This window comes from Volvox carteri (assembly GCF_000143455.1).
Source record: "Volvox carteri f. nagariensis unplaced genomic scaffold VOLCAscaffold_65, whole genome shotgun sequence".
Lineage (NCBI taxonomy): Eukaryota > Viridiplantae > Chlorophyta > Chlorophyceae > Chlamydomonadales > Volvocaceae > Volvox > Volvox carteri.
The window spans coordinates 636,493-664,432 of NW_003307608.1; the positions used below are offsets into that span (position 1 = coordinate 636,493).

The 27,940-nt window shown below is 57.2% G+C and overlaps 2 protein-coding genes across 2 annotated transcripts; one reads left to right on the top strand and one right to left on the bottom strand.

Moving 5' to 3' along the window:
• Positions 1 to 1,940: 1,940 nt before the first annotated feature.
• On the top strand, positions 1,941 to 10,060 carry VOLCADRAFT_97885 (uncharacterized protein; the record flags this gene model as incomplete). The annotated part of the gene is made up of 14 exons (XM_002956769.1): positions 1,941 to 2,004; positions 2,630 to 3,018; positions 3,746 to 4,136; positions 4,440 to 4,534; positions 4,915 to 4,985; positions 5,524 to 5,626; positions 5,844 to 5,948; positions 6,045 to 6,171; positions 6,383 to 6,573; positions 7,822 to 8,002; positions 8,456 to 8,463; positions 8,941 to 9,015; positions 9,332 to 9,498; positions 9,910 to 10,060. 14 exons carry the CDS (start codon positions 1,941 to 1,943, stop codon positions 10,058 to 10,060), a joined length of 2,118 nt encoding a protein of 705 aa, XP_002956815.1.
• A 771-nt stretch (positions 10,061 to 10,831) lies between these two features.
• On the bottom strand, positions 10,832 to 26,088 carry VOLCADRAFT_107417 (uncharacterized protein; the record flags this gene model as incomplete). The annotated part of the gene is made up of 29 exons (XM_002956815.1): positions 10,832 to 11,168; positions 11,761 to 11,855; positions 12,156 to 12,275; positions 12,612 to 12,773; positions 12,979 to 13,074; positions 13,695 to 13,805; positions 14,374 to 14,451; positions 14,828 to 14,884; positions 15,220 to 15,542; positions 15,888 to 15,917; positions 16,394 to 16,871; positions 17,064 to 17,273; positions 17,438 to 17,622; positions 17,843 to 17,877; positions 18,520 to 18,617; positions 19,035 to 19,145; positions 19,746 to 19,872; positions 20,133 to 20,280; positions 20,844 to 20,942; positions 21,307 to 21,436; positions 21,793 to 21,882; positions 22,373 to 22,462; positions 22,694 to 22,823; positions 22,988 to 23,097; positions 23,408 to 23,512; positions 23,897 to 24,534; positions 24,746 to 25,045; positions 25,345 to 25,492; positions 25,975 to 26,088. 29 exons carry the CDS (start codon positions 26,086 to 26,088, stop codon positions 10,832 to 10,834), a joined length of 4,755 nt encoding a protein of 1,584 aa, XP_002956861.1.
• Positions 26,089 to 27,940: the final 1,852 nt, after the last annotated feature.

Consider the following 27,940-nt stretch of genomic DNA (forward strand, 5'->3'; position numbering starts at 1 on the left):
TTGCTGCTCCTTTAGCGGAGGAGGGCAGCAACATTGTGTCTGCCTCTTCGGTAGCCCCCGAGGCCATTCCTGCGGAATGCGGGCTTGTGGCGGTCGACGTGCCAGCAACAGCAGTGAAGCATGATGAGTCGACACTACGTGATTCGCAGAATAACGCAGCCCTCCCGATGGAGAAGGCGGAGGATGAGCCAGTTCGCGCGGATTGCGAGGCGGCGCCTGCTGTGATCACTGCGACCACAGCCCAGGTGGATGCCCACCATTCGCCAGGCGCCGTTCAGGAGCACGAGGAGCTGCAAGCCGGAACCGTCGGCAGCACGACGGTGCTGGCAGAGGTTCCCCGTGAAGACCCGGGCAGCACCAGCAAGGTGACAATGGCGTTGCAGCCGAATGTTGATATCGTCGCGCCCATAAGCGGAGGGCCTGGTGAGGAGGGGCCTCAGGAGGCAGCTCCGGCCCTGCTGAACGCGCAGGTCGCCATGCAGCACTCGGAAAATCGAGATGCGGAGGCTTCCGAGGCAAGCAAGGAGACTATTGAACGCAACAAGGAGATCGAGGTAAATCCGCTGCAGGCCCCGATGTCACCGGTCGAGGTGCCGCCTGCTGGGGGGGACGCGACGCAGGAGCAGGCCACCGAAGCGCAATCGCCGACCTCTCCTTGTGCGGACAAGCCGCCCGAGGGAGGCAAGCAGAAGCGGCGCAGCAGTGGCTTCGGCAGTTTCTTCGGCTGCTTCCGTTCGTAGGTTTCACAAGACTGTCGCAAAATTGAATTTTTGGCATGCATGTCCCGCTGCTGTCCCATGCCTGGATACTCGGCCGACTAGTGTGGGCTGAGGATTGCGCTGGCCCAGCGTCTCTGTCCATTGACGTTGGCTGGAGCATATGGCTGGATGGCTTAGGACATAGGCTGGGACGAGTAATGATGTAGGCAGGCTGCCGGTCTTTGTGTTTGGGGGGTCAGGTCAGCTCTAGGGAATGCAGGCAGGCTATAACGCAGACAATGAGAGCGTTAAGGTGTACCTTGTATGTGATTATAGTCGCGTGGGCGCGGGGCTTCAGTTGGCCAAGGTAAAGTGGTCGCACAACTGTTCGTACGGAGAACGTTTGTGTTTGTGCTTTTGTCACACAGGTCGGTGTGTGGCGACGGTAGCTATGAGTACACCTGATGAAGTTCGTGACCCGCCACCCGTTTACAGGTATATTGGAACATGTGGCTTTAGTACAGCAGAGCTGCAGGGCGAGGACTGGAATGTGATCTGGTGTACTGTAGCTCCTATGCATTCTGTACATTAACAGTACAGTGATTGGTACATGAGATTTATACGATGTGTCCTTATTCGATGGAAACCACTGTTTGAGAAGTAGACAATAAATGGGTATGATGCGCCGATGCTGGATGGCCACAACGAGGTGACCTAGGAGGCTCTGTCGAACGCAGGGTATGGCCGTATGGGTGGTTGCCTAGCAGGCAGCAGTCGTCATCACCCTTCGGCCTGTAATACGAGTATGATTCATAGCTAAACTGTCCGCGCGAAGCGTTACATCTGAACATTAACGGCTAAGGTAGCCAACTGTCAAGTTCCGGCACAAAGGTAGGCAAAGGGTTGCCGTGGCGGTCCCTTAATCGTGCATTTATTGGTCCGTTTCGAGATAGATTTACTACTCGCCGGGTACACGCATCCAGCGCCACATAAAGTAGTTGGTTGACAGGTAATCATGGATGTTACTTGTTTCAAAGATTTTAAATCAACTCACATATCCCCAGGTTGCCATGTGTTATGCCATCGCCAAGCAATCACAGCACTTTAGCACAGCTTGAAATTAGAACACCCCTGAAAACCCTACAGAACTGATGTGATGGTGCTACTGAGCTGACACGGCCGGGTTAACTACCATTGCGGGGCTGCTTGGGTCCCAAATGTCCTTATGTTTAACATAATCAAATGCTTATTTCAAAAGCTTATTGCGACAGCAATTGCGACACATTGGATATCTTTCGCGATTGCAGTGCGTGGGGGCCGTCGGAAGGCTGTGCTTGGGCTTCAGAAGGCTTCATTGGAAGGCGTAAAACAAAACTTCATTCATTTTTTGCGCAATTCACGCAGTATTGTCCGAGCTATGTCCGAGCTTGCATGGACTTTGCTTCTCAGCTGTTCAAGAGCACATACGCCATCAGGCAATGTATTGCGCTTTCCCGGAACATTAAGTAGCTAACAATCAGGTATCTAGGTTGGATCGTGGGATCTTAGCTGACATGCTCCGTGAGGTAACGCTAAATGAGGGCCTTACTCATGTAATATTTACCTCACCACCTCGGATGACCGAGGGCATGTTTGAAGCCCTTGACCAGAAACCAATTTGTACAAACGTTTCTGAATCCTGGCACACAAGTATTGAAGACAAAAGCTTTGTCGAAGCCTCGGGAAGCTAGCGACAACGACCCTTGGCACAGCTAAAGGACCCACCGCTAAGATGAGCAAAACACGCCGTAAGAAAGAATTCACGGCATCTGAAACGTCTTCCGCGAAGCCGGGCCTTCCGAGTGCCAACGGACCTGCAGCCGTGCTCACCGACCATCCCCCGGCATCCCTCCCTTCCAACAGCACCCCAAACAACTGCGTCCCACATGCAGCTCCTACCGCTTTAGACCCTGGAAAATCCACATCCACAGCCACATCTACTGCTGCTGCTGCCTCTCAGCAGCTCGCTGTCGTTGCCGCTGGTGCGCCGCACCGCACTACCGGTGGTGCCACCCACGAAAGTGGTGGCACAGCTTCCGGGACTCATCGACGGCGCCGCCGCGGTGGAGAGGTCATGGGCGCTGAGGGAGGTGGAGGGGGGAAAGGAGTCAAAGCCGGGGTTGACGGGGATGTCGGCGATCCGACAAGGGGCGACCGTGTAGCAGGACCCAGCACTGCAGTCCACGGCGGCGACGGCGGCGGCAGTACCAAGACGACAACCAACCCCACCGTCCCGCCAGGCACAGCCGCCGCCAATAAGCGCCATCCGGAGAAGCCGCTGGTGCAGCAAAATCAGGAGGACGTTAAGAAGGGCGGCTGTAGCGGCAGCAGCAATGGTGGCAGTGGCGGCGGAGGCGATGGCGACGGCAGCAGCTTGGCCAGCAGAGGGAAGGTGGGCCGGCGGCGCCGCCGGCTGTGGCGATTCATGCAGTGGCCGCTGGCTCTGGGTGTCGTGCTACTTGCGTTGGCAGCCGTACACCGCCGACTAACTGAGGTACGGCAGTTTACGGCCACACAAGTGTAGGGGTTAGGTGCAATGGGTACGGCACATTGCAAGGCACATGATAGGTACGATGCGGCAGGTTGGCGCGTGTTCATTATTCCAGTTGGGGTTTGTCAATTCGAGACATGGAGGGGAGGTACGGTGGGGTGTGGGTTTTGTTGGGTTTGTGCGTTGGCTGTGAACCTCGGCTTCCTGCACTGCGATCGTGTACGGCTTCCCGTCCCTCGGCACCTCCGTCCGCCTAACCGCCTGCCTAACCCTTCCCCCTCCACTGTGGTGCCTCAAAAAGCCTTCATCGAAATGGCGATTCCTTTAGAAATTGTGTTTCCTACACAACTACGTTTCCTGTATGATAAGTATGATAAAGAGATCTCAGATGAAGATGAACTCGCTCCAACATTATAAACAATGGCCCCCGCAACGTCCTGGCGTTCCCTGTACTGGCTCCAATTTACACCCTGCCGTACGCCGTACGTACGATATACACACACGCATGCACGTACAGGAAACTCCACCTTGGATGGTTCTGGAGCTGCTCCAGGAGGGGGGTCTCCTGGGCCCTCTGGCCCCTCTGGCGGCCCGCCTCAACGTCTCCTTGCCGCCGCTGCCTCGGCCCTCCCTGGACGCCATCATCGCTTCCACCGGCTTGAATGTCTCCGTGCTGCTCGGCATAACGGACATCCTAACCGATACTCTTAACGACCTAACCGACACGATCAGCACGGGTCGGTTGTCAGTTACGGTTCGCGGGCTGCTGTCGCAGCTGCCGGCGTTCAGTCTGCCGGCGGGCACGGGGGGCAATGGCAGTACTGCAACGACAGCGGCGGGGTTGCGGCCGGGGTTGGTGATGGCGAGGCGAGGCTATCGGGCGAAGCATCCCGTGGTTATCGTCCCAGGTGGGGGTACTTCGATGGCGTGGGACTCTAAGAACCGGGTGTCCTCCTGCGCACTGTGTACGCTTTTATTATACATTTACGTACTTCATTTTTATCGTTATCGGACGGTTGCGGTTAGTACGATCGAAACCTTACGTGTGCGTGCGCGTGTGCGTGTGTGTGTATGTGTGTGTTTTACACCTCCTCGATTCGCGTTATTCTCCCCAAGGTGCGGCACCAACGAGACGGCACCGTACATACATACATACGAACCGGGCTGCCATTTACTCCGAAACCAATTCCATCCCCCGAACCCCCTCCCAGGTTTCGTGACATCGGGTTTGGAGCTCTGGCAGGGGTTACCGTGCGGCCGGCGGTACTTCCGACAGCGCATGTGGGGGACCTTGGCGATGGTGCAGGTGGGGTTGGAGGTGGAGGGGTACGAGTGCTGCTACTTGGCTTGGCGGTTATGTGGTTGTGTAACTGTTTTATGGTACTCATCTTCTCGGCAACCGCCCGTAGTGCTGCTACTGCCGCTCCTCCTACCATTCTGCTGCTACCCCACTGCTGCTACTGCTGTTGCTACTGCCCCAGGCTTTCCTTGCGGATCCCGGCTGCTGGTTCCGACACATGGAACTGGATCCAGAAACTGGACTGGTGGGTTGCCGCGCGCGTGAGGGAGTGTATGTGTGTATGTGTGTTTGCGTGATGGCGAGGCGACGGGCAACGTCCCGCGGAAGATGTTTTCCGTGTACCGCATTGTACAGCATGGTACGGCGTGCTCGTTTTGATGACGCAGGATCCTGCTGGTATCAAGATTCGGGCCGCTGTGGGGCTGGAGGCGGTTGACTACTTCATACAGGGATACTGGTGAGGCGGTTGGTTGGTGATCTAGCAGTCGGTTGGTTGGTTAACGGTTGGTAAGGCAACTGACGGTTGGTTAGCCGGCGATTGGTTCATTGATGCTTTGGTTTAATCCACGTTAATAAGCCGTTAAGAGGCTGAACACTACAAGTTTTTTATCTTTACCTTCTACGGTAGAAGCTGCTACTACTGCTACTGTTGCTACTACTGCTACTACTACTGCTACTACTACTGCTACTACTACTGCTACTGCTGCTACTGCGGCGTGTCTTGATAGAAAGACAGCAGCAGCAGCTCCTGTAGGCACGTCCGGTTCACGTACTCCGCGTCCCGTGGGTTTATTACCCGTCTTGAGACCGGAGCTGTTCAATAATAGTAATAATAATATTTTTGCAATGTCTAATTGCCAGTCCACACACGACCTATCGCACTTTCCGTAAATGCCGTACTGCTGTATCGTACCATCCTGGATAAATACATGTACGGTATGCATCGTCCCTTTCGCCCCCACCGTACCTGCCGTACATTGTGACACCGTACTCAGGGTATGGGGGAAGCTGGTAGAGGCACTTGCAGACGTCGGGTACGACAGTAACAGTCTTGTCAGCATGCCGTACGACTGGCGCCTTGCCATGCCACTCCTGGAGGTTTGTGATCACGTTGGTTGGTGGTTGATGGTTGACAACTGATAGGGATTCCCTATTAGGCAAAGCAGGTTGAGCTAGGGGTGGGGTGGGGGACTACCGGAGAGACCCCCGGGGGGTTCCGAGAGCTCCCTTCTTTTCCCACACCTGACTGTGCGTACCTGCCCACAAGCCGGAAAGGTCGACAGCATCCACTAACTGCCAACTGTCTGTACGGCAGGAGCGCGACGGTTACTTCACCCGGCTACGTCTTACGATTGAGGGACTGGCGGAGGTCAGTGGGGAGCGAGTGGTCATCACGGCACATTCGTACGGCGAAAACGTGGTACGTACGTACGTACGACACCGTATCGCGCGATGGGGCCAGCGTGTACGATTCAACCGAGCTGCGCACAATCTCCACCCCCACACCCCTCCTCAGGTTCGCAGCTTCATGAGCTGGGTTGAGGCGGCCCGGTCCGGCTGGGTGACCCGCTACGTCGCGGCCATTGCCAACATAGCGGGCACCACTCTGGGAGTGCCCAAATCCGTGTCGGCGCTGCTGTCGGGTACGTATGTACGTATGTACGTATGTGCGGACGGGGATCGGGATCCACGCCGGGAACGGAGAGAAAGGTGGCGCGGGAGGAGATAGTGGTGGTGATGCGTGTATGTGTTGTGCTGTGTTTGTTGTGACGTTACGCACTGCACCTTCCACACCCTAAATGCGCTGCCGTACACACCACAACACGACCTCACTATCGTATACTAACCCGACAGCCGCCCCGACACAAAATATTCCATCATCGTACAATTTCTTGTCGTTACGTCATGATCTCATTCGTACAGGGGAGACTCGCGACACAGCCCAGTTGGGGGCATTGGCGGGTTTTCTGACGTCCAATTTGGTTCCCCGGGGAACCCGTACACGGGTTTGGCGCACGTGGGGGGCGTCGTACGCCATGTTGCCGGTGGGGGGCCCACGGGTCTGGGGTAACGCCAGCTGGGCCCCCGACGACACGAGGGAGATGCGCGCGGAGAAGCGAACATATGGGTGAGCGTTGGCGGTTGGCGGTTAATTGGGGCGGTTGTTGGTCGGTTGCTGGTACTTGTACTACAAGGGTTGCGAAAAGACGATACTAAGAAGTAAGCAAATGACGTGGCATGTGTGAATGTATGTATGTATGCATGTACGTTAATAGTTTTGGGATTGGACATTTGAACTTTTTTAAAGTTCGCATTTGTTTTGGTTTCGGAGCGCAGCGCGATGGTCTCTCTTTGGCCGCATGACTGGGAGACGGTGCTGGCGGCTGCGGCCTCCGCGCCACGTCACCACCGGGAGCAGCTCAGGCAGCTCGTCCACCACGTCGGCGAGACGGCGGAGCCGCCGCCGCCGCCGGCAGCAGCGGCGGGGGCGGCGGAGAATTTGACGGAGAAGTTTATGGCAGGCGCAGCGGCAGCGGCAGCCGCCTTGGTGGCACCGGAGGCTGACAGCACCAGGCGGAACGGCAGTAGCAATGGCAGCAGCCGATCCAGCAACGGTAGTAGCGGCAACGGTGGCAACGGCAACGGTAGTAGCGGCAACGGTAGCAACGGCAACGGTAGCAGCGGCAGCAGCAGTGCCATGACGCGGATTACAGATACGCTGATGCGGCTGGTCAGCAGCGGCGGCGGTGATATCGATCCGGCGGATTACTTGGATAGCGATCACGTAAGTGATATCTTGGGGTTGTTCGTACGACAATGTATATGTTGATGTACGGCAGCCAGAGCAGCACGTACACCCGTACATGGCATCGTAAAGGAATTGCCACTTCTATTTTTGTGCTTGTACGATACTCGGCATTCGTATCGTACAAGCACAAAAATAGAAGTCGATCTTAAGACAAACAGAAAATTTAAGCTAGGCTCATCCGACGCACAGGATTTATTAGAATCTACCTACGGCGTAGAACTGACTTTTGGGGAAAAAGGGGGAACATCGATTTCGAATGCAATTCGGCATGTCTCGAGTCTGCTTGTCATCCTGTATTCGGGACAGGAACAATAAAATCAAAACACGAGGAAACATGATTAAAAAATTGGACGACAATAATCCGTTGAGCGCCGGTCAGTACGTACCGCACCACCACCGGACCGACCTCTGATTGTCAAACCATCTGTTCGAACTTCCAACCATCAAAAAATGCCAACAACTGCCAACTTCCAACCGCCAACAGATAACTCGGTTGGATGTTAGCGGTTTCCTGGCTCTTCTTCGGGAGGTTGGCGGACCCCTCGTGCACCAGCACATGCGGGAGTGGGGCGCTGTGGACCTGTCGGCTGGCCCGGATGCCGCCTCCTCCACGAAAGGGGCGGGGGAGGGGGAGGGAGAGGGGGAGGGGGAGGCCGCGAATGTCGGTGAGTGAAGTGCTGTGGGGACGCGCTGGTCATGTAGATCGTCATATGTTCTTGGTGTTTGAATGTTTGAATGTTTGAATGGTGATTACCATTGGTACACACTTGGCATGTATGAATAGTCAAGAACAAAACCGTTGATGCAGTTTCAAGTTTGACCGAGCGACAAACCATCCGACATCTTGCAAGTTCCATTCTTACATACCACATGCACCACTCCAGCTGAGGTGCAGGCGGCGGTAGCTTATGTTGTTAGATAACGCAAAGATAATGTACGGCATTAGCTTTCCTGACCGTGCATATGAACGGCCTCGTACGGCATTCTCCGTACACCCAGAGCAGTTGGACTTTTACTTTATGACCATCTAAATTGTTTTAATGGTTTTGAACTTGGATTCTGCATGCTATTCCACGAGGAGCCTCCGGATCTGTTTCTGTCCCCTCCTGCACTCGCAGGCGAGGCGGTGCGCCGTCGCGCTACAGCCGCCGCCGACAGCAACAGCCCGCAGGCCGAGCAGTCCCTCGGCGGCCCGCGGCGGTTGCGCCAGTCCGTACGGCGCCGCGTTGCGCTCTTCCCTGACGCTACCCGTACGCCGCTACCCAATGCGCCGACGACCGCCATAGTCTGTCTGTACGGCGTGGGACTACCCACCGAACGGGGTTACCATTACCTAAGACCCCCGCCGCCGTCGCCGTCGCCGTCGTCGTCGTCGTCGTCGTCGCCGCCGCCTCCGTCACCGGGTGCCGCAGCGGCGGCGGCGGGAGCTGCCACCGCTGCCGCCGTAGGCGGCAATTGCACGACGGCGGCGCAGTTGGGCGAACCTGAGGTTGGGACGGCGGCAGCGGCGGTCTGTTCCGGCAGCGGCAGCGACAGGTCGACATCATCGTCGTCTCCTCCCCCTCGTCCTCCTCTCCCCCACAACCCCGCCGCATCCGGGGAGGAGGCGAATCCCGAGTCGGGCCCCGCGGCGGGGTGGACGATTCTGAAGGACGTGTCGGATCCGGGCGGTTCGCTGGTGGGTGGGTGGCTTCGAGGGAGATAGGGGGCAATTGGGGTGAGTAGTGGGGTCTTATAGTGGATTTCACATCCCAACGGCCGCTGGAATAAACCGCCAACCACCAACCACCAACCACCAACCACCAAAACTTGGTGCAGTAGTTCGGGCATGCTATCTAAGCCTTCCAAGCCAATAGCGCTCACTAAAGCCGGCGCGTCAGTGACAACCTGTCGTACAACCCGGGTCGTACGGACTTTATCCACCCACCCGCCATTCCCCAATTTTGGCCCCCTCCGCCGGTTTCCCGCCACCGCCGCCCTCAATGACGTTTCAGGACGTGGGAGTACAGATGAGCGATGGGGACGGTACGGTGCCGCTGCTGAGTTTGGGCCTTATGTGCCGCCGCGGCTGGCGACCCGGCGGGTCACTCAATCCCGGGGGAATGCGGGTAATCACCCGGGAGTTCAAACACAGGAGCGTGTCATTGCTGCAAGATGCGCGGTGAGTGTACGGCCGGGTCTACATGTGGGATCGGGGGCTCGTGTGTGTATGTATGTTTGTTTGTCTGTATGTTTGGGTTGATCGTCATCGGTGCATGGCAAGTGGCAAGTGGCGGTGAAGAGGCAAAAGTAACTGCGGGAGCTGATTCACGGCGTCCCCTACCCACCATAACCCACCATAAGCCAAAAGAATCCGTCGTACATGTGTCGTATACATGTATACGTGTTGTTTCTCAATTCCCGTGATGGCGCCAGCTGCACGCCGCAGCTCCTGCGTGCAGGCTGTGTGTTTTCCACCCGCCTGATCCCCTCCCTGTCATCACCCTTACCTCCCACCGACCCTTTATCCCACCTCGGTTCGCCTCGTATACGACAACTAACTCCGTACGCTCGTTTCTTGTACGGCATGCAGTGGCGGGCCCGCGACGGCGGCCCATATTGAGATTCTGGGTAACGAGGCGGTTTTGCAGGACGTGATCCGGATCGCGGCGGGTCGGTTGGACGAGCTATCTGACGTCATCCACAGCGACATTGACCGCATCGCTGCGTCGGTTGAGTTTTGACATGTACATATACATGACGCGACATGCAGAGAACGGCAGCTGTACGGCTTGTAGCCGTACGACAGCAACTTGGGGTGACAGCGCCGTCCAGGAGCTGTCACGTCACAGTATATAAAAAGTGACCTTTTCACATTGCTGCTGCTGCTGCTGCTGCTGACAAAAAAGAGAATTTAAACCCGAAACAGGAATGAATGAAGTTATCTAAAACGATCCGAAGTCCTGCACCAGTCCTGCCGTATCCGGTGCCGTACGTACGAAAAAGGTCATATGGAAACGGATGAAAGTTTCGTTGGTTTTTGCAACGTGGCTTAACTCGCCAACATTTGGCTCGAGGATTACGGCAAAACCTAGTTCCGCCGCCGTTGTCCCACCTAAAGCACATTGTTGCGTTGCTAGCAGCAGTCGGAGACGTGGGCAGGTTCCGGGGATGTCGGGGAAGAGAAGAAACGCAATCTTATGAGATCCCCCTGAGAGCCCCCCCCCCCACACACACCTCCCAGCATGTTGGACCGAAGTCTCCGTTTTGTTGCTGGTGGGTGGGGGTGTGTTACCACCGCTCGGTAGGTGTGTAGGGCCCATCAGTAGTAATGAGAAATGCAGGCGGGGCGCCTCTTCGTAGCGGAGATGCTATTGTGTGTGTAGGGGGTCTCCGTCTGTTGCGCGGAGAGCAGTACATACACGCATGCATATGCACACAGGCATTTGCGCATACACATCTACAGACATGGCAGGTTGGTTTTCATGTTGTTCCGCGTACCGGCATGTACGATCTCATGCATACCGTAGGGAGGCGGGCAGGAGGCCCCAGGCGGGGGGGGGGCTCCCGGAGGGGGGCAAAGCGATCATGTTATTGTAGGTGGTGCGGGGGGGGGAGTAGTTGACCTTGAGCAGGTGATACCATGGAAGCCAGCAATATAGCGGCAGTAGCGGCGGCGCGAGGTCGGTAAGACGTGGCCATTGGTGGCTGTAGCATTGGCTGTAGCTTGTCACATTAACAGTGAAGAGGGAGTTTACCCAACCCAAAATGACGTTCCCGTGGGTGCAGTTCGTGAGAGTCAGGTAGGTAGGTTGGTAGGTCAGGTAGGTAGGGTTTTGAGCCAGGGTACTACTGGTGGTGGTGGCGGTGGTGGTGGTGGTGGTGGTGGTGGTGGTGGTGTAGCCACTTCCAGCGAGGTTAGGGGAATTTCGCCTGGAGGTTCGACGGTGTGGTGGTGTAAAACTTCACATTCTGAAAGCAGCGGAGGAGGGAAGCTGTCCAACAACTCCACCACAAGGTCATTTTGCTTTACAACCGTCAAGCAGCTGCGGATCACTCCCCTGAGCTGTTTCAGCGGCAGCAGCAGCTGCAGTAGCAGCAGCGCGCCCGCCATCATCACCTCAAGCCCAAGACACCCACCACCGCCCCCATCATCACCACCACCACCACGACAGTCATAACCCCACCATGCCGCTCCCACTGCCACCAGCAGCACCGGTCACCGTCGTTGTGGTGGTTGTAGAGGTTGTGGTGGTTGTAATGTAATGTAATGTAATGTAATGTAATGTAATGTAATGTAATGTGCTATCCATGCGACCAAAGGCGCACCCTCCTCCTGGAGGTGCCCGGCCAGAGAGAGCTAGCCAGCGAAACATGGGCACATCCAGGTGTCGTACATCAAATGCCGTACAGTAAACTGTTTACGCATCATTACGCGACGTACAGCGACGCCGCGAAGATGACGTCACGCTTTATGGCGGCACTGGCTGCCTGCATGAGCTGAAACAGAGCCGTGTTGCCCATTACCCGGGCCGCGTCCTGGGGGGCGGGAGGGGGAAAGGGATGTGCATCAAATGTCTAACATGATAAATAGAAATATAAGTATATACAATGTGAATCCAGGGGGGGGAGGGGTTGCGGGGGGGTTATATGCAAAATGGCTGGTGGGCGGGTGGAACGGCATTACGGCGTTATGGCATATGGCAGGAAACATGTCCTAACACCACCAACACAAACATACACATACATACACACACACTTCCTTTCTCGCTTCCCCAGCACATTTTCCGCCGCCCCTTCACCAGCTTCTCTCCTCACACCCCACACCCCACCTCTCACCTGCAGCTCCCTGCACGCCCCATCCAGTCGAACCATGGCCCGCACCACGGAGCCCTCCATCACGTCGGTTAGCTCCGTGATGGCGGAGAAGGGAGTGCCACGGGCCCATTCGTACACCACCTGGGGGGGGGGAGAGGGCCGGCGGGGAAGAGGGGGGGAAAAGGAGTGGAGGGGAAGTGGGGGTCCCAATTCACCCGGAACAATCAAGGAGGCGACCTTGTTGACCTGTCCGACTAACATGTCCGAAAACATGGGGACCGGGGGAAATGTCCGGAGGAAGAGGGGGGTATGTTCCACGTCAAGTGCATCCCCGTGTAGATGATGTGATCCTTTCCTTGGAAACCCTCTAACCCATGTACGACGATTCCGTACTGCAGTTTCATCCCTTTCTCCCCTTTCTTGCGCGCCGTTCCCCTCCTTCCCTCCCCCCCCCCGCCCCCCCCCGCCCTCGCCGACCTCCATCAGACCGCAGTGCAGCACCTCCGCCACGTGCTGCTCCGGAACCACATCCAGTCCGCCCTCCCTCTGTATGCCGGCTAGGGAGGCGGTGAGGGCGGTGAGGGAGTCGCGGGCGGAGGCCAGGGAGGGCGGCAGCCGGGGCTCCACCTCGGACTTCTCCTGGGGGTTGAATCGGGCGGCCGGGAGGGGGGTTGGCGTGTGTGTGTGTGTGTGTGTGTGTATTGGTGGTAGGGGCCCCTAATCCTAAGCCTGTTGCGGTTTTGGTTTTCCAGACAACCCCCCTTTCCCCCCTACCTACCCCTCATCCATCACACACGTACATACACAGAATAGCACGTACATACATACACACGTACACTCCCACCTGGAACACTAATGCCGACAGCAGCGCCACCGCCTCCTCGGGACTGAGCTCGCCCAGCAGCCCGCTGAAAACCGCCTCGGTGGCAACCAGCTCGTCCTGGGGGTCAGTTGGTGGTTAGTGGTGGTTGCTGGTTGGTCGGGGGGGTTAGGATGGTTGGGGGTTGCGAAAGCGGAGGTGGGAGAGAAGGCTACCTCTCGAATCCATAAGGCCCCAACTCCTACCCCCCACCACCACCACATACCCGCACGCAGACCCCCTAGTTCCCCTCTGCTACACCTCCAGCACTCCTTCCCCCAGACCTTCACACACACACACACACATACACCATACGTGCATACACATACCCACATACATACATACCCACATACATACATACCCCGTTTTCGTGGGTGGTGTTTTGGGGGGTTGTTTCAGAGAGCCTTTGACTTTGCCCTAGCTGAGACTTGTGGACTCGCTCTAGCGGGACCTGAGAGCCCTTCGTGGTGTTTTCACTGCAGCGCCATCCCCGGATGGAGGGGCTGCGGAGTGGCTGGGTAGAGTGCTGGCAGTCTGAGTCGGGGTCGGGAGCGCACAAGACTAACCGACTTGTGCTGTGTGCTCCCGACCCTTGCGCTGTGTTTCGGCTTCGGCCCCCGGCTCTCGCGGCCCACAGTGTAATCTAAGTCATACATACCCACATATTATACCTATACGTACGTACATACATACACACGCACCTGCGTGGACTGTATCTCGCAGCACACACGGCCCTTGAGCGTTACAGACCTGTCCGCCTCCAGGTAACCCAGCCGCTGTAACACCGCCACACGCTGCTCGAACTCGGGAAGCTGTGTGAACGTATGTACGTATGTATGTATTATGTATGTGTCCATTAGGTATTATGTACCATATATACTATGTATGAAAATATGTATGTATGCGTGTAAATGCATTTACGTTTGTATGCGTGTGTGTGTGTGGGGGGGGGGGGGGTACGGGGTCAAGGCAGGGGAAAGGTCGATAATCATATGTGAGCAACCAACACAGCTGCCTAACGACGTCCAACGCCGCAAACTGCCCCCCGTGGAGGGGGGGGGGGGAAACACCCCGTGAACGAGTGAAGCTGCTGCCAGGGAAAGAGTGTACAAGAAGTAGAACTGACCAAAAGGCGTTCTTGGTACGGGGGACAGGGAGGCGGGGGGGGTGCAGCTGGTGTTCCCAGCTTTTCGCGCTCAAGCCGTACTGCCAAACCCAGCCAGCCTCCCCCCTGTTTTACCCTCTACCCCCCACCCGAGCCCATCAGCCCCTGGATTCCCCCCTTCCAGCCCCGTACATACACACCACCAGGAACCTCCAACCCCCCGGCTTCCCCCCAAAGTTGCTGACACAACCCTCCCCCCCAATACACACACACACCTGTTGGAGGCTGGCGTCACTGAGTTGGTGTCGTAACTCAGCCGCCCGCCGGGACAGCTGACGGTGAGTGCGAACAAGCTGAACGGGAGAGGGCGGAAATCAGAGTGTGTGTGTGTGTGTATGTATGTGTGTGTGTGTGGTTTGACGTGTGCGTGTTTTCGTGCACAGGGCCCCGGAATAGGCCGCCTTTCTCCGCAAGTCACATCTGCAAACTTGGAAACACGAACACGCGAACATTTATATACACGTACATACAACCACAAAGTTCATCCCTAGTTCTCCCCATTCCACCCCCGCCCCCGTACACATACATATTTACATACATGCATACATTCATACGTTCACACATTCACACATTCACACATTCACACATTCATACATTCATACATTCATACATTCACACATTCATACATACGTACATACATACACACACGCCTACCAGCCCCTTACCCACCTGGAAGGCCTCCACCAGCCCGGGGTCGCGATGCGGCCGGAGGGCGGCTCGGCGGGACTTGGTAAGGAAGGGGGGGAGGGGGAGGGGGAGGGCAGGGAAGGGAGGGGAGAAAAGGGGAAAATCGCCGACTCAAGACCCAGACTCAGACTCTCGCTCTGAGGCACTGGTTGGGAGCGGGAGGTCGATTAGTGGCTCATTGTTGCTATTACTGGCGACGATGGTGGTGGTGGTGGTGGTGGTCGTGATGTAGCAGTTAGATCCAAACACACTGTCGCGTTAGCAGCATGCGATTGCAAAAAAGACAGTTAAACAGCAAAACAAACAACAGCTGCTGAGAGCTTCTCTAAGCTCTGAACGCGTAACCCCGTATATTTCCCCAAAATATAGGACACCTGCAGCGCGGCGCGTGCCAGCATCGCCTGTACGGCAGCCACGTCAGCAATCTTGAAATCGACCCGTGGGTCCAATAACGGAAGCTCGCCGCCGCCGCCGTCAGCCGCCGCCTCGTCGACGGCCCGTGCCGCACCGCGGAGCGCCGACGCCAGTGCCCGTCGTACGGCATTGGCGGTCCAGTCTCCCCCGCAAGAGAGGATGTCGTCGGCGCCGTCAAGCCGCAGTCGCGCCCGGCAGACTCCCACAATGGACCTTTTGTACATGTACGACACGTACGGCACATGGACGACACAAGCAATTGTACGACAATTCAGCATCCTTTCTGTACGACGGCACACAACACAAATCGGAAAGCGTGGAAGTGCTGCTGGTCATACGTAGGTAGACATATAAATCTACAGACGGACATACGTGCTCATACACATTCCTCCATCACCAATTCACCATACAGGTACAGACAACAATGCAGACGAGCAGCATTATTGCCGTACATTATTTTCCCGTACCCTCAAGGCCGTACGTACGACACCGTACCGTGTCCAATCCGCCACGACGCAGTAGTGCAGCCCCGCCTCAGAGCCGTAGTGAGGTACGGGAAGCGGACGCGGCGGACCGCCGCCGCCGCCGCCGCCGCCGCCGCCGCCCCCCTTCCCGCCCCCCTTCCCACCCCCGACCTTGACCATACCACCAAACATATCTGCAAGCAGTCCGCATGTACGGAGATGGGGCGTCGTACACAATTGATACCCCGATCCCCACCCAGGAAGGATTTGGGGTTGGCTTCGTGGTTGTAGCTACCGGGTATTGAAAGATGTCAAGTCTGGAGCAACGACGACGCACGGGTGTCTCCTCCCTCACCGCGTGGTGAGCGCTGAGCACCTCTTGAGCCCCCTGCCGACCTCACAACCCCCCGCCCCCTCCCGCCCCGTGGCTGGGGTTTCTACGTACGTAGACACACGTAGGGCCTTTTTCACCCCTCCCCTTCTTCAGCATCTCCAGCCATGCAACCCCCCAAACACACACATACATACATACATACACGCTGGCGGCCCGGTTCAAAACCACACATACATACAGACGTACACACCAGGCTCAGATGGATGTTTCCTACCCCAAACGCACATCATCCACAATGTGCTGCAGGAATAACGTACAAATGGCCCAATGCCGTACCATCAAGCTCTTGCTGCTTGCGAGATTGGAGCGATGTCATGCCGCCAAAGCCTGCCGGTGAAAGGCCGCCGCCGCCACCGCCACCCGCCGCAGGTCCCTCCCTGGAGCGTCGCTCCTGCTCGGCCTGCCGCTCATGCTGCTCGTCCATACTGCCGGGCCGATGCAGGACGAGCAAGAACAGCCGCCGGTCGCCGGATGCCGCTGAGCCTGCTGCCGTACCGATGCCAAGACCAAGGCCGCTGCTACTGCCGGCGCTGGTCGCTGCCGTACCAACGGCATTACCAGTAGCGGTTGTGAGGTTGTTGGTAGTGGTTGTTTTGTTCGTCAAGGGGGAGGTCGACGAGGAAGGAGGTGCCGGCGCCGGGGCATCTCCAAGTACGACAGCCGGCTCGGTCAACCCGTTGACCGGGTTGCCGTACAGGACGAGCCGACCAGGCACCAGAGCTTGCTGGAACGACTTGTTGGCGACGAGGGCATCCTGTAATTGTTGGCATACATGTACACCACATGTACATACATACATGCATACGAACGACAAGACGATGACAAAGAACCCAAACGCAGTTACAACACAAACCGCACTTCCCCCGAACCCACACACATCCAATACAGCCTAACCCTCATTTCAGTCCCCCTCCCCTTCACCGCCCCTCCCCTTCCCCTCACACACCTGCAACTGCGCGTACAGCACTTCCAGCTGCTCGCACAGGTCCGCGTACTCCTCCACCTCCTCCCTGGAGCAGCCCAGGGAGGTGGCGGGCCAGGGGGCGGCCGCCGCCGCCGCCAGCCGCCGCTCCACGTCACTGAGCTCCGCGGCCCCCGCGGGGGCGGCCCGCTGCGCGTGGAACTCGGCAAAGGAGCGCTTCAACATGTCCTCCACCTTTTTACGGAGTGGGGGTGGTGGGAAATCATAGATACGGATCAGACCAGACGATGGGGTCTTCCGTCATTACAGCCAACTAAGGGCTTCTCCTACCTGACCCACACACACGAACACACGCCAAGACACCCCCCAGACAGATATCCCCCGCCCCGCCCCAGTACCTTCAGATCCTCCACTCGAAGCAGGTTGAGAATCATGCCGTACGTGAGCCTAAACTGGCTCTCCAGCTTCACCCCCCGACCCAGCAGCATGGTACGTAACTCGCTCTCGCCGTACAACTCCCGCTCGTCCCAGCACGCCAACAGCACGTGGCCAACGGCATCCAAACCGCGGCGACCGGCGCGACCTGACACCCCGGGGGGGGTGGGGGTGGTTGCGGGGGGGTTGCGAGACGAACGGAAGCTGTGCATAAGGCCTTTTGGGCATTCCTAGAGTTTCGGGGGAACAGCATCTTCCCCCCTCCCCTTTCCCTCCCCACAAGCACGCCATTATACAACACAATGAATGTGTTTCCTTCCCGCCCTCCTCCTCCCCGCCCCTTCACTCCCCCTCATTCCCCCAACCACCTGCCATCTGCGTGTACTCCCCGGGAAGGAGGTATCTGCATGTACGGCATGTACGGCGAAAATTAAGAAACGGCGGATAAGAGGAAATAGAGAGAGGTCATGTCGCCGCTCGCCGCTGTCCGGTGCCCACCCAGGGGGTCGGGGTCGGGGTCGGGTCTCCTCCCTTCTCTTAGGACCAGCCCCCTCCTCCGAAGACACCGTGTGCAAAAGAATGTCAATTCGCACTGCTACTGCTATCGCTGCTGCTACTGCTGCTGCTACTGCTATCGCTGCTGCTGCTGCTACTGCTATCGCTGCTGCTGCTGCTGCTGCTACTGCTATCGCTGCTGCTGCTACTGCTACTGCTATCGCTGCTGCTGCTGCTACTGCTATCGCTGTTGCTACTGCTGCTGCTACTGCTATCGCTGCTGCTGCTGCTACTGCTATCGCTGCTGCTGCTGCTGCTGCTACTGCTACTGCTATCGCTGCTGCTGCTGCTACTGCTATCGCTGTTGCTACTGCTGCTGCTACTGCTATCGCTGCTGCTGCTGCTACTGCTATTGCTGCTGCTGTTGCTACTGCTACTGCTGCTGCTGCAGTCAGGAACCAGTTCTTGCTGTTGCACCACAAGAACGCATGGAAGCTCGTACACTCACTCTCTTAGTTCGTACACTCACTCTCTTAGTTCGTACACTCACCTGAAGTTCTTTCCGTCGTGCTTCCTGAGTGAGTGAAACACCACCGTACGGGTGGGGGCATTGACCCCCATGGCGAAGGTTTCCGTACAGAACAGAACCTGGGGCAGCCGAGGAGTCGTTGGGGGGGAAGACGAACCACAAACGAGTGAAGCTGCTGCCCGTCGTTGGGGGGGGAGGTGGGGTGAGAGAGCTATGGGCGGATGTGTTTGTGTGTTGTAGATGCATGTACATACATACATACATACATACATACATACATACATACATACATACATACATACATACATACATACATACATACATACATACATACATACATACATACATACATACATACATACATACATACATACATACATACATACATACATACATACATACATACATACATACATACATACATACATACATACATACATACATACATACATACATACATACATACATACATACATACATACATACATACATACATACATACATACATACGTACACACACGCACGCGGGGTCACACCTTGATGTATCCCTGGCAGAACAGCATCTCCACCACCTCCTTCATGATGGGTAGCAACCCCGCGTGGTGTACGGCAATACCCCGCCGCATCATGTCGCGAAGACGTAGGATCTGAAAGGGGGGGAAAGCAGGGGGAAAGAGAGGGAGAGGAGGTACGGCAGTCTTAAAATGGGTACGGCGGCTTCAAAGCTACTGGCGAGGAGGATGAAAAGGGAAGTTCAATTTATATGTAGTAGTCCATGGGGCCCCCCCCTCAGGCTTTGAGGAACAAACCCGCATTCGTGCGGGACATGTCACTCGGGGGTACCTTGGGATGGGAATGGGTGCTGATGTTCTCGTTGTTGTTGTTGCTTATGTTGTTGTTTATGTTGTTGTACGACTGGTGCTGCATCCTGGTTTACCTTATGACATCCGTACTTACCTTGCGTCACCACAAAAATACGACGTTCTCTCCCCACACCCCAAGCTCTCATGGTTTTGTCAAGGCAAACACACATACATACATATATACACAAATTTAGTCATTAAGACACAAACACGGATGGACCAAACACGTGCACGTTACCGTTTCAAAAACACAGACAGACAAATAAGCATGCAGGCAGGCAGACAGACAGACAGAGAGACAGAGAGACAGACAGACAGACAGACAGACAGACACAAAAACACAAAACCCTCCCCCCATACACGTCCCATACACCTCCCCCCCACCTGGGGCAGCTGCCGGTCACCTTCCTTCAGTCGAGCCAAACACCGGTCCACAAACGAGTGTACGGCAGCCTTCTCAGAGCCGGTGGCAAGGTCCAGGGAGGACAGCGCGTCAGCGCATATGTCACACCTACGTACGACACACGTATACAAATGTACGTCAATGTCGTACGCAGTTTCACGACATGTAACCAGCCAAGGGGTTTGGGGACGTGGTGGCGGAGTGAGAGGTTTGGGTGACCCGCTTCGAAGTGGTGCCATTGCTCCTGGGCCATATGTACGACGTACGCGAATTCGCATCACCCCTACACACAAACCCTACACACACCCACACAAACATACCCCCCCACTCCCACTCCCACTCCCACTCCCCCTCCCCCTCCCCCCCACCTCTTCTTACTGAAGCAGAACACGGCCACCGGCAGCATGGCCCTCTTGCCCAGGACCCCCACCAGCTCTAGGAGCTGCTGCCGCTCGCTCCGAAACCCTCCTCCCCCACCGGGCCCCCCTCGGTTGGGCCCTCCGCCACGGGTGGCACCTGAGGGGGGTGGGGGGAGATAAAAGTAATGACAGCACCACGGCGAGGTGATGCAAGTGACCGCCAATGACTCCAAAGTAGCTCCTTCAAAAACTCAAAAGCGCTGTTTAACTAAAGGAAGGGGAAATACACATGCCGTACCGGCACACATGTAACCCAACGCAAGCAGCGTTTTTAATCCTCTCCACTGCAGGGCACGCGCTTCATCACGGCGCAGCTAGGCGGGGTTGATTATTGAGGCGTTTTGAGGGGCATGGGCGGTTACTGTACGACAAGTAGTTGGATACGGCCCTTGCTCGCCGAGGGCCGCTGTTGCCTAGAGACAGATCGTCCAGGTTACTCACCGGCAATCTGCCGCCGAGCTGCGTCAGCGCCGCCGGGGCGGGGACCCTGGTAACCGCCGCCGCCGCCGCCGCCGCCGCCGCCTCCACGACCGCCACTACCCCCACCGCCGCCACCAGCGCGACCTCCACCGCCACCTCCACCGCTGTCAAATCCGCCGCCACCGCCGCCGCCACGCTCCGGTGGCGCGTTCCGGGCCTTATAAGCCCCCTGCGCCTTACGTAATCCTTCCGGGTTGAAAACCTCCCTGGAGCAGATAGGGTATATCTCCCCCCCGTAGTAGAGGCTGTGCTCCAGCGGCACGGGACGTTTGGTCGTACCTGCCGGGGGGAAATGGGGGTGGGGGGGAGGGGTTTGTGTGTGTGTGTATGTGTGCAGGAGCGCATATGAGGGGGGTGGATGATGTGATGTTGCAGTAAAAGCGGGCCGCTGGCAGTTCCCGGGGTTGCGGCCATTGCAATTAAATTGCGGGAGCGCAGCTACGCACATCAATACATCCATACATATATACATACACACGTACACACATACATAGGTACATACATACGTCTTCGGGTTACCCTTCCCGTGGCCCATGTCACAAAACACATCCGTACATACAAACAGATACACTTCAAAGGCCATAAACAACCTCTCCCCCCGCCCTTTAACCCCCAAATTTTCCCAAAACACACACACACACACGCGCGCGCGCGCCTGTCACGTGAATGACTTTTCTCTTGGTTCGTCCCACCCAGTCGGCGAAGTCCATGACGTTGGGTACGGTGGCGGACAGCAGTACGAGGGTGATGTGGGGAGGCAGCATGATGATGACCTGGGGGAATGTGTTTTTTTGGGAGGGGAAAAGGGGAGGGTGTGATCATGATCGTGATGCAAGGATGAATTGCCATCGTACAAATTTCCAATGAACGCAGTAAATTAAGAAAATGGGAGGGAGAGAAAGGGGGGGGGTATAATGAAAAATTAAGCTCTGTCGAAACTCATAGGGCCCTGCAAAACGACTCTCTTCTCTATGCCCCCTCCCTCTCAACCCCCCATTGCCCCCATCAGCAATAAACTCCAATTACATCCTCCGCAACACCCGGTCCCTAAGCCCCCCTCCTCTCCGGCCCCCCCCCCTCCGCCCCTCCCCCCGGCCCCAAACCTCAAGGCCCCCCTTCCCTCACTCACCTCCTCCCACACCACACCGCGGTCCACGTCATTCACGTAATGCACCTCGTCAAACACCACCACCTCCACATCACGGATCAGGTCGGCGCCCTGGCAAGGGGGGTGGGGTGGGGGTACACAGCGGAAGCGGGGGAGGGGAGGGGGAGGATGAAGGGTTGATATGAGGGAGAGGAGTACGGAAGTACGGCAAAGGAAGAGGAACCGGCAAGGAAAGGAAATAATGAAGTTGAAGAGTCGTTCGTCGTTCGTCGTTCCGAAGGGGAATGCGGGCACCGCGGGGGGGAGGTGGGGGGGGGGAGTCCATTGGGCGGGTTGAAAAGGCGGAAAGGGGGCCAGGAAGGGATGAAAAACACACACGCAAAGCATTTCCGTACAAGAAGGGACCGCGGGAAGAGTGTTGGGGGAAAAGAGGTGGCTTCGGTTATACCACCAGTGGACAAACAGCGTACTGTATCGTATCGTGTCGTACTGTGCGTCAGTGCCGTACAGCGGCCGTTCATGTTGGTTAGACGGTGGAAACCCGTCTAGTATAAACTCGCACGCCCGAAGAAAGCTGTGTCGTGCCGTACCAGTGCCGTACCTTGTACAGCATAGACCGGAGGATCTCGGTGGTCATGATTAGACACGGCGCGGTTGGTCGTACTTGTACGTCACCCGTCAGGAGGCCCACCTGGCCAGCAAAGCCGTTACGAAGATGAGCAGTCGGAACTATATATGTATATATGTATATACTCTACCACAACACACACATACGTACATACACACATATAATTCACATGCCGCAGTCATCCACCCACAGAAACGGAGGTATATCCGTTCCAACGCGTATGCGCTCGATACGCCCAAGCCAGCTCTCACCCACGGCCCCCGTACACCGTACATCTTAAATTACCGTACCCACCTCAAATTTGGACGAGAAATCCCTGAACTTCTGGTTGGAAATGGTCTTGATGGGCGAGGTGTACACCGCCCGGGTGCAGTGCTGGGTGGCCAGGGCGAAGGCGTATTCCGCCACAACGGTCTTACCGGCGCTGGAGGAGGTGAAGGAGGTGGAGGAGGTGGGGTTGTGTATGTGTGTGGGGGGGGAAAGGGAGGAAAAGGAGAGTAAGGGAGGGGGGAGGTAATCCATCCATCCCTCCATCCATCCCTCCATCCCTCCATCCCTCCATCTCTCCATGCGTACATACATACATACCTGGTATGCGCCGCCACAAACACGCTCCTGCCCGCCTCCAGGTGCAGTACGGCTTCCTTCTGGAACGTGTCCAGCTCAAAGGGGTAGTGCAGCGCGAGGCGGGGGCGGAGCTGCAGAAAACACACCACCCACCCCGGGGGCAATAGGAGGGGGGGAGGAGGGGTGGAGGGGAGGAGGGGAGGGGAGCTATGACTGGGCGCATGGGAGGATAACGTATATGACTGTCGTAAACTATAGGAGATATTAAATGAAGCAACGCCTCCGTACTAATCACGTGTATGCGGGGTACATGAACATGTGGCGGATAGCTAACAGCCTGACAGGGTCATGAAGGCCTCCTATGCGGTTTTCATAGCAGCAGCAGATTTGAGGCGTTTATGCGTTCTAAGGATTTTCGTGGGTTCCGTACAGATACGATACCTTCTCGAACTCCTCATCCACATTTCGAATGCTGTGGCGGGCGGCGAAGGGGTGATCGGGGGTAGGCCCCCCGGGCAGGCCTTTGGTTGCGGTGGGGGGGAGACGCTGATGGGTGTGTGTTTCGGGGGGGGGGGGGGGAAATGGGACGGGGGAGGGTGTATGTGTGTGTGTGTGGTGTAGTGGGAAAGGAAACGTGGGGGGTTGCGTTGCGAGGACGAGCAACAGGGCTCGGGGGGAAATACACACACGCACACACGTGCCAGCTTCTGCCCGCGGCTCAGATCATTGAATCACACAAACACACACATATAAACACACACACACATGTACGACAATGGCAGTGTCATTCTGTGTATCAACGCATTGCCGTACAGAGCGCGAAACCCCAGTTCGCAGCTCCTGCCCGCCGTCCTTGTCTGAACCAACCTGGTCACGTCGCGGCGTCGTGTCCGTTCCGCCGCCGCCGCCGCGGCCGCCGCCGTCCCTCACCGCTGTGGCCGCCGCCGCCGCCGCCGCCAACACCTCCGCCAGCCTGCCGTCACCCTCCGCTTCCGCGGCCGCCGTCCTCGTCTCCAGTTCCGCAAGTACACCACCACTGCCGCCACCGCGGCGCCGTGCCGTACCATCCGTACCAGCTCCCTCCGCTGCGTCTTCTCCGTGCTCTTCGACCTCCGACACTGCCGCCAGTTCCGGTTCCAACCAAAGATCCGCAAACGTTCCCGCAATAGCACGGGATCTGGATCCAGATCCAGTCGCTGCCGTACCCTCACCGCCAAGTTGAGATCCAGCGATTGCGGCAGCTGCTCCGCCTCCGCCCTGCAAAGCCTCCGCCAGCGGCTTGATCCGCTCACCAGCCGGCGTCGTCAGCGGGAGCGGTTGCAGTACGCCTGCCGTACGCTGCAGCGGCAGCGCCGATGTGGCCGCCGCCGCCGCCGTGCCGTCGAACGCTCCCTCACCCGCCGCCGCCGCCGCCCAGCCGCCAAACAGTCCGGTCCCCAGGCCTGGTGCCGCCACCAGGGGAAGACCCATGGGTCGGTCCAGTCCCGCTTCCAGCTGTGCCAGCCACAGTCCGCTAGCGGCCTCCGCAGCCGCCGGACCCGAGGGAGCGAGTACCGCCACACCGCCACCTGGAGCACACGGGCCAGTGTGTGTCTGTATGTGTGTCTGTCTGTATGGATATCTGTCTGTATGTGTGTCTGTCTGTATGTCAATGTATGTATGTGTGTCTGTATGTGTGTGCCAAGGTCTTGGGGGTGCCAACATCACCCACGACCCCGCGGCGGTGGCAACGGCGGCGATGGTGACTCGTCGCGGTTCCCGCCGCCGCTGCGTTCGTACCTGGCATGTACGGCAATGACACCGAGAGCCCCCGCCAGTTCGAGTCCGTGCCGCCGCCACGTGCTGCCAACCGCCGCTGTAACGCTAAGCTGTCAATCCTGCCGGCGGCGGCGGCGGCGGTGGAGGAGGAGGAGGAGCCGTCAGGTGCCGCTGTCGCTGCCGCCGCCAGCTCCACCACCTGCCATCCGACGTCGTACTCGCGGCCCCCCGGCGGCGGCGGCGTGGGCTCCACCACGGCGGATGGCAGCGATACATCCGGCCAGGCGGGCGCGCGTGGGAACAGAGTGAGGAGGGGGTGTGCTGTGTGTTTGGGGGGGGGGATAGAGAACGCAAGTGACGTGGGGTGGGGTGGGGTGTGGGATATTGAGGCGCTTAACAGGTAGACAGCGAGGGGGGGGTGGAGGTGGGTTGAGGGGTATTATATAATACTAAGGCCATCTTAGAGGGGGCATTAGGTGGCGGAGAAGAAATGCGGTAAGATACTAGTAGCAGCAAGGTGCACTCAATGCCATAAGAGCAGCCAAGCAACGAGAAATCAAGCAAAGGTCGCTCGCTGCTCTTGCCGGCCGTATGAAGTAGGGTATGAAGTGACCACGTACCGATGTACGGTAGCGATGCCGCCAGCGCCTTCGAGATGTCGTGCTCCAGGTAGGCGGACCGTACAGCAGCAAGTACGGCTTCGCTGGCTGCGGCGGAAGCGCCACCAGCAGCGAACGCGCCGGCACCAAGGGCGCTGAAGGGTGGGGCCTATTCGCCGGTGGGGTAGTGGTGGTGGTGGTGGTGGTGTGGAAGGGGGTGAGGTGGAAAAGGAAGACAGAGCGGTACATGCAAGGGATTGAAGGAGGTACTTGTGATAAGGGGAGGCGTCTGGGGGATCTACGGGAAGCGTAGGATGCAAAACAACGCTCGAAGGCAGGGCCGATGCATGGCAAAGCGTGCTCCTTTGCCAATCCATATCCGTGAGCAGAACGGTGGAGGCGGGGTTAATTCAGCGCCAGCTCAGAGCAAAGAAGTAAAAGATCGCTTATGCTTCGGGGCCCACTTCCACACGCAGAGCTGCTCAGCTGCGGTTATTGCTTTGTGGGCCAAGTTGGCAACGAACATTTTCTCAACCGAGCTAGACCTGACCAGCTCAGCCGTAGCCACAATCCACAAGGATAATCGTAAAATAGTTATGATGCTTAGCAAGTTTTACAGTTTATTTGCCTCCCTTGCTACTCCACTCGCACCTGCACCAGCGGGGGCAAGAGCTCCCCTCGAGCAGGCACCAGCGCGGCATCGCCACCTGATCCAAACAGCAACTCCATTTGTGGGAGCCAGTCCGGAACACCGGCAGGTTCCATTCTTTTCAACAAGCAAGGAACGAGTTAGCGCAAAAGAGGGGTTCCGGAAAAAAATCCTATCTTATTCATGGATTGGTTTGTTGATGGAAATTTCAATTTATTAACAAGAAAGGCCAGCGATTCAAGATATGGAAAGGCTAGAGGAGGCAATAAATTTTGTTGCCATTCCAGTGTCCCGAACCCGCAACCAAAGGGTAGTGGTGCATTGATTAAAGATGTTATGGATGGTACAAGGCATATGCTGTTTCGGAGTTCGGAAACGAAGACACGAGTTCGGAAACGAAGACACGATGCCTGACGACGGTTGCTGGTTGCTGATCACTAAGCCAATGCGTGATTTGGCAACTTATTTGCCTGCCCGTCCATCACAGAACGCACAAAGGAAAGTATTAGCCTAAAAGTAAAGGATGTCATCGGTCATACGAAGCCCTTTCCTCTGTCCAGCATTCTAACGACCGACCCTAACGAACTCTCGCAGGAATAGTGACCTGCGACTAGCAAGCAGCAACACACCACCCCCAATCAATCAAAGGGAAGCCATGCGTCTACTGTAAAGTGCTTGACCATAACGTCTTTTCTGCTCGCACAATTCATCTAGCTGCTCCATTACGGATCAGGACAACTAGTCCTCAGTCCCGATCAATTACTACGAAGTCGGAGTCCGCTAGATCTTCCTGAATATGGACGTTACAGCCCACCCAACCATATAGCACTAATGATAGCGCCGACCACAGCCGTTCTACAGCTGTTTCTCTATAACGGTTCCTAGGACGCGGGATTTTGCAAACTTCACAGCGTGGCCACGTCCTCTCCTATTACTTCTTCTTCATCATCATCTTCTTCTTTAGGACAAACACCAGCGGCCGCCGCTCCGAAACCCTCAGCAAACCCTCCGGCTTCCGCCTCCCTCACCACCCCTCCCCATCCTCAAACGTCTTCCTCCACCCGTCGACCCCCCTCTGCAGCGCCGACATAAGCTCCTTTCTCCCCCTCCCCCGCCTCAGCCTCCACCACTACGGCAGTAGCAACGGCGGCGGCGGCGGCAGCAGCAGCAATGGAATGCGCGCCGGCTGCACCCCTCTCTGTCGGCGCCGCCGACGGCCCACGTCCCGACAGGAATTTCTCCATCGCCTCCGCCGCCGCGGCCCGCCGCCGCTGCTGCCCGCGAGTGCCTGCCGCCGCGCCCGTGGCTGGCCGTTGTAACAGGAGAAACGAAGGGATAGCCTCCAAATCCGGCCGTAGCACCGGATAGTCATCCAGGCGGTAGCTGTAGCTTTGGCTGTAGCTGCCGTTTTGGCTCTGGATGCAACTTTGGTCTTGGCTGTAGCGGCCGCGACCCCGGGTGCAGCAGCCTTGCGCAACTCCTGCGCGTACTCCCGCTCTTAGTGAAGTTGTCGTTGATGTTGTCGTTGTTATTGTTGTTGTTGCTGCTGCTGCTGTTGCTACTGGCCCCGCTGATGCTGCTCGTGCTACTGCTACTGCCGGCTGTCCTTCCGGCGGCCCTGTTTCTGTCGCTACTGCGTTCTCCCCTGTCAACGCACCCGGGGGCCCCAACAGCAGCTCGCGATAGCTGCCGTTGTTGACCTGGGAAGGTGGGTGCGAAAAAATACGTACGGAGATTGTACGAACGGGTAATATGTACGGCGTATGTAAGTCTGTATGGGGGTTAAGGGGGCTGGGGCCAACCTTACGGTTCATGGTTAAGGTGATGATAGCCCTGCGGTCGGTGGGGGGGATTGTGAGTCGTGGGATGGAGCTGGAGTCTATACGTGTGTGTATACGTGTGTATGCGGGGGAGACGTACGGGGTACATTCCCAGTCCCAGCAGCCAGTCAGCTATCATCTGCCTGCC